The following is a 6,511-nucleotide window of genomic DNA, read 5'->3' on the forward strand; positions in this document are numbered from 1 at the left end:
CATGCTTCCTGCCTAAGACTGTGCATATGTACAATTTAGCTATAATAAATAATAAAGTCTGAAAAGCTATACAACTTTTAAAGTTCTTCTGTATATTAGGGTTTGAAATATATCTACCCTTAAAAACCTCCTTATCTCTTCAAATTTCAGATTGGTCATTCTACCCTGCTCTTTACTTACCATTTTGTTACATAATACGATACAATGACAAATGGTAGATGCAAATTTTCAATTTTAAATAAAGCCAAACATAAAAGCTCTTCATAAATGAAATCAGCTTTATTTGCTAAAGTTGTACTGTGTACAAAGGAAATTACTATAATTTACAATACTTAAGTACAGAACATTGAAATTTTTTTTGCTTCCTCTGGAAGGAAAGTATCTTAGAATTAAAGAATTGTTAGAATCAGACATTGATAGTAGCAATAAAAATATAATAATAAATACTTAATATTTATATAATCTGTTATAATAATCCAAGCATTTCAGCATTAACTAGTACGTCATAATCTTCCTCCAATATGTAAGTAGAAGTCTCTTTTGTAGCTCACTGAAGAAAAAAGTATGACTCATCGTGAGGGTATTTCCCTTTGTCTATTTTCACAACTGCCAACAGCAGAGCTCCAGGAGGATGGTGAGCAGGCAAGCAAGTGCAAACACTGTTTGCTGTATTCTTAGCCCATTAGAAAATAGGCTGGTAATGTCTTCATTTTCTGATTTCAGTTCTAAAAAAAATAATATATATATATATATATCAAGATAATAAAAAAGTCAACGATCAAACTAGGTAAATTTTAAAACATGAGGATTTTCAACATACTTTGAAAATCCTTTGACATCTCACAGGTACTTAAGTTAAAGGTATCAGCTGTTAAAACCAATCAAAGAGGCTATTCTCAAGGGAGAGATGTGAATAGATGTCCCATCAATGATTGTTTGAGGAGCAACTGATAGCACTTATCAGCTCTTGCAGGCATTAATCTGAGAATAATCAAAAGTAAATACCAAGCAAAAGCAGGAGCAAGATCTTCACAAGAGGTATGTGCTCAAGCCTGCATGCAGCCTTTTAACCTTTCTTTTAAGAAGAGGAGCAAGATTTATTAGCACAAGCAGAAAGCCTCATCCACATGCACGTGAAAGCCACTGAGATCCTGGTCAGAGGATTAACAGAAAACTCTTCACTGCCACCTTTATTGCCTGTGTTAAGCTTCGATCAAGGGTAGTAAGAAGTAGAGTGCTTTTACTAGTATGGCAAGGCCTGTTAGGTCTTTTTGCTCTATAATGGGAAACAACAGTGCTGATTCAAAGGTAAACACGCAAGGAGCCTGAGCATTTAACTCTTCTGAAGAGTTTAACCTGCAAGTTGGGTGCCACACATAATTAGTCAATACAAAATACTTCAAGGCAAAAGTGGTTTTGACAGTGGCTTTTTGTTGTGGTTTTGTTTGGTTTTGCTTTGGTTTAGTTTTGTGGTTGCAAAGATAGGAATGTCACCTTTCCTTTGCATTTCACTTTGAATTTGTGGGCTTATCACACACTAGGACATATCCAGGGGACTAAGAGGCTCAAGTTTTGAAATTTATATTTACTTCTGGGTTGATGGTATAACTCAGGAGTCATAACTTGATCAAACTTCTACTCAGACAGAAATCTGGTCAGGAAAAAGGAAGTGGATAGTTCCTTCAGGTGGAAATGAATCTTGAAGCTACTTAGGTCTGTCCCTGCTAACTAGTGACATTGGCAGAACTGAAGGAAAGTATATTACATCGTGGGATTGAGACATCACGGATGGACAAGGTCCAGCCAAGGCCAGGTTGGATGGGGCTTTGAGCAACGTGGTCTAGTGGAAAGAACTGCCCATGTCAGGGGGATTGGAACTAGATGGTCTTTAAGGTCCCTTCCAACCCAAAACCATTCTATGAAGAGCGAGAATATTTTGCACTCAATTTACTACTGAAGAGAAAAATAATGTAATGTAAATCTACTATATGTCATCTCAAAGTATTGAACATAGTCTAGATCTCAGTAGCCTGTTTTCAATGGAAAAGCACCTGCAAAGCAATATTTAAGTTACTATACTAGCTGATACTGTGTTTTCAAAAGTACTCATACTTTTATAAAGGAATTTTCGCAAGCTGATGTATAAAGACTTAAAGTAATATGCTTTTGAGGAGATTGGGTATTACTGTTTTACATTGATATGGATTATGGCTACACATTTTCTGTGAAGTGTGCTCAGTCTTAGAACTCTGTATAAGATTTTGAAGATTAAGACACAGATCTTTATTCAAGCTCAGGCTAGTTTTCTGACATTTATGTGTTAAATAGCTTATGCAAGCACATGCAAATTTTCAGTACTTGTGTCTCTAGTGTGACACTGTTTTCTACTTCTACCACAACAGCTTACACTGCTGTTCTCTTTTCTCTTTCATCTAAGAAACTTTTTTGTGTGTTTAGATGTAATTTAATTGTACAAATTCTCCTGGTTTAGTGGGAAGTCTCAGACATTTTTAGGTTTTGCAGAACAGAGAAAGTATTCATCTCTGTAATTTTCATTTAAAATTGGAGGAGTTTCCTACTGCACAATTATAAAGATCTTGAAGTGTTTTCTGTGATTTTCTATACAGGCAAAACCAGTATAATTTACTGTCTTACTGATGGATTCTCCGAAACAAAGCAGACCACTGCAGAAATCTAAATAGAGCACATACAGCATCCTCTGAGTATCCCACCTTTCTAGATCTGCTATCCACAGGATAAAAATGGTTGGTTTAATGTTGTTTCTTACCACAGTTACCGTGCATTATTTCTGAGAGACAGTTCAGAGTACCATATCCGCACCGACACAGCCAACAGCCCTTCAGCACCCAGGTGCCATGGGCAATGCTGCCACAGTTGCTGTCAAGAATAAGGGAGACATTTGGTATATCCCTGATCCCACCACAGAAAATAGCCATTCAGAGCAGCTCTCTCACTCTTTCTAGTTTTGGTCTGTTTTTTTACCTTTGCCGCTCATCGTGTTCACAGTATCTGCCAGTGAAATACTTTTGGCAGGCACAGAAAGCCCCTAGGATACAGGTCCCTCCGTTTTGGCAGCAATGTCTATTCAGTTTTTTACCTGCAAGACAAAATTACAGAGCCTACCAAGCATCCTGGGGATTCCGAACCTCCCCTTTTCGTCACTTGGTCTCTCTCAGGTCTCTCCAGCTGCCAAAGGATCTTAAGGATATGTAGTTTTATTGTCTTTAGAGACAATAAAATTATCTGCCTGTTAGGAGTGTTTGTTCAGTTAAACCCAGTTTGTTTAGTTAAGGATTAGAAGCAAACTACTAGGGATTACAGGATGGTCAAGAAGCAATGCCTGGCAAGTCCTGTAGTAGCAGCAACATATACTGAAGCGAAATATTTCACTTTGACAGAGGCAGGTTTCAGTCACTGTAACAAAAGGGACATTGTCACAGGGAAGTGGTGCTTATGTTTGAAGAAAAGAAGCTTTGTTATTGGAAGAGTTGCTCAGTTTTGAGAGAGGAAAGCTTCCTTATGCCTTTCTCAGACTTCTAGAATTGAGTACCAAGCTAGAACTTGATATATGTGGAAGGAAACATAAGTCTGTTCTTGTTTCTTTTCTTTTAGTACTGTTGCTTTCTGACAGCTCAATATTTTTTTATTTTTATTTTTTAAAATTAAACTCTTTTTGGTCATGAAATACGGTGAATTTTAAAAAATGGACATAATTTTACAAACACCTTTGCGAATCCAAGGGACCAACCCTTTCTTAATTCCTAATAATTTTTCCTCTTTTCCATTACCACATTTTCTAGGTAAGAGATCCCAGTTCTACCTAAAATTGTTATCATCATTTTCTAAGTGGCTACAGGAATGATTTAAATGAGCAGCCACAGAAAACCAAAGGGCTGGAATCTTCCCGGACAACAGTCAAGGCATTACTGCTATACAGTATTTTAATAAGCCATTCTGTGGCGTTATTTAAAGAAATAATGTTACCTACTCTCTGTAATCCCAGTAAAAGGTACCACTGCCAGGGAATTTTGCTCCTTTCTGCTCTCATAACTCTGATTCATGTCACTGAAAGAATTTATAGTAGTCCCTTCGTTCTTGGGCTGCTGCTTTTCTGCTGTGGCATTGAGACTTTTCACATTTTCTTCAAGTTCTTCTTTTTCACAGCCTTGAAAAGAAGTATAAGATATGGAAAAGTAGCTTGTAAGGAAGCAATGCATACTGTAAATGTACACAGGGAGGGGTGGGGAAAACATGAAGTTTTCCTTACCTTTTCCCAAATGGACAGCCTGCCAGACCAGAGTCACAGTGAAAAGAATTCTACAAAAACAAAACAAAACAAAACAAACAACAACAACAACAACAACAAAAAAAAACAACAACAAAAAACCAAAACCAAATAGCTGAAATAAATTTGTGCTAATAAGGCACAAACACCAAAACGAAGCTTGGGTGAGCAGGGCTGGGCGGGAGAAGATTTTTCAAAGCTTTATCAACCATTGATAATATAGACTATACATATTTTATGCCATCAGTAATTCGGCAATTCAAGTTAACATATTAAAAATACCTAAACTTGAAAAGGTGGCTGGGAGGGGATTGGGAGTGTGAGAGAGGGGAGACGGACGGGCAGAGAACAGGATCATACAGCTTAATCTTACTTCGAGAAAGCTACAGATTCCATACATTTGCTGGTTGACAAGCAGTCAAAAATGTCTCTTTATGTACGTTTCTTTACCACAACACGTTCCCAGCAGTTACAAAAAAGCAGCAAAGGCAAGAGGAAACCAATTCACTCGCAGTTCCAGGTACATTTGTTCCTTTGAGCTTCCTACCCTGATTATCAGCAAAAAAAGCACTGCTAAAGGGAAAAACAGCCTTGGGTAGAGAAGGTCCCCGGCAGCTCAGGCAGCCTTACCTAACATGATTTCCCCAGTACATCTTTCTTCAGCCTGAAACACCCGTTAAAGATCCTCCAGGAAAGCTTGAGAAGTAAGAGGTCCAAAGCCCCTCACTGAAGGCTGTTGCATGCAGCAGTCCTCACACCATGCACGGCAACGAGAAGGAGCGTGGATGAAATTTTTCTCTTTCTTTCCAGTTTACAACAACGTCGAAGAGACATAGTTTCCAGTTGCACAGTTTGCTGAGCCCTCACTGGCCGACAGGGACCATCTTTCCGACCTGGGACTCCCTGGCCGGCTCCCGATTTACATGCATGGCTGAAGGGTGGAGCAAAGTGGGGGGTCGTACTGCTGGCAGGGGACACTTAAGGGCCCATGACCACAAAAAAGCCCAAGCCAGAAATATTTTAACTCCAGTTTATTTCTTAACATAAAAAAAACCTTGTTATCATCACTTACAGGGTGGGAAAGAAAATACTGCTCTGCAGAACTGCAAAAGGTATATAATAAACTGCAGCAGGTATATAACAAAGGTTAAAACCCTTCAACCCTACTTATATGCTTTGTTTCTGCTAAGATTTTCCACAGGGGTCTCTACTTTATGAAGTTGTGCCACTTTGCAGCACCGACACTCCTTAGAGCCTGCATTAGAGATTTCTACCAAAAGTATTACAGAAAGCAGCATAAGGTTCTTGACAGAAGATTGTTGTCTCTCAAGAGCTGTTAATAGTCCTGAAATTCCTTTTGAGACTTATTTACTATTATTAAGATCAGACCCATTAGTGAAGCATTCCTAGCCTGAGCCCATGCAGTATCAGCAGATAGCTAGATTTAATTTACCACCTATGCTGAAATGGCCTAGAGCCACTCACAACTTTACTTTGGCTCAGCAACATCAGCAAAAATTGCTAAAAAAGCAGCTCTGGGCAGTCTTTTTTCAAATGGCTCTACCTGTACCTGGGGGTCCACATTGCCTCTACCTAAGCTGCAACAGGAAAATGCAGCAATACAGCTTTGTTTTGTTTTGTTTGGGTGGGGGGAGCATGCAGAAGAGTCATGCTTTCACTATGCTAGTGCAAATCAAGCTAGTAGAAGTTGCATCTTGGCTAGATATATGATCACGTCAGACATATGGGTCAGATCTTCACTAAAGAAGTGGCTCTACTGGCTAAAGACATTGTCATCTGTTGTTTGTAACTCTGTGGCTGACAGTTGTCAGCTTTGTCCCATCTAAACTTATGGTTTGGATGAAAGAGATGTCATTTTTGCATATATTTACAAAACATGTATGTTTGTTTAATCAACATATGAAAATGTTTACTTGTAGAACATACAATTCTAACTGCTCTTGCTTTCAGTAGCTGCATAACAGGGTTAGTATTTTGAATTTAAAAAGAACAGCTGTAGTTACATTTATTTGCTGTTTTTTTGTTATTATATTAGGAAAAAAAATCAATTTGGCTTGAAGTTACAACATTCAGATGCTAAAATGCTGCCATTTAGCATCTTGTCGGTTTTCCCCCTTCTACAGATTGAAGGCAGAAAAAATAAACAGAAAAGTTGACGCAGGAATATCATACTTACTGGGTTTT

The 6,511-nt window shown here is 38.3% G+C and overlaps 1 protein-coding gene across 2 annotated transcripts; it reads right to left on the minus strand.

The window, feature by feature from the left end:
- Nucleotides 1-258: 258 nt before the first annotated feature.
- LOC134166766 (cryptic protein-like) lies at nt 259-5,224 on the minus strand. 2 transcript variants are annotated; one of them, XM_062624737.1, is made up of 6 exons: nt 4,937-5,224; nt 4,289-4,338; nt 4,010-4,186; nt 3,004-3,118; nt 2,789-2,898; nt 259-725 (listed from the first exon to the last, which is right to left on the minus strand). In XM_062624737.1, the coding sequence occupies exons 1-6, from the start codon at nt 4,957-4,959 to the stop codon at nt 601-603; spliced, it is 600 nt and encodes a 199-aa protein (XP_062480721.1). In that variant the 5' UTR covers nt 4,960-5,224; the 3' UTR covers nt 259-600. The 2 variants fall into 2 exon arrangements, with proteins under 2 accessions (XP_062480721.1, XP_062480722.1); XM_062624738.1 differs by lacking the exon at nt 4,289-4,338.
- Between the last annotated feature and the right edge of the window lie 1,287 nt (nt 5,225-6,511).

Source organism: Pezoporus occidentalis, unplaced genomic scaffold (genome assembly GCF_034315485.1).
Source record: "Pezoporus occidentalis ecotype Australia unplaced genomic scaffold, CSIRO_AGI_Poc_V1 ctg27, whole genome shotgun sequence".
Taxonomy (NCBI): Eukaryota; Metazoa; Chordata; class Aves; order Psittaciformes; family Psittacidae; genus Pezoporus; species Pezoporus occidentalis.

Coding starts and splice junctions, on each gene's coding strand:
- LOC134166766 (XM_062624737.1), bottom strand. CDS start 4,959: ATGTACTGGGGAAATCATGTTAG. Junction 4,339..4,936: donor TACTGGGGAAATCATGTTAG/GTAAGGCTGCCT, acceptor TTGTTTTTGTAG/AATTCTTTTCACTGTGACTC. Junction 3,119..4,009: donor TTTTACTGGGATTACAGAGA/GTAGGTAACATT, acceptor TTTGTCTTGCAG/GTAAAAAACTGAATAGACAT.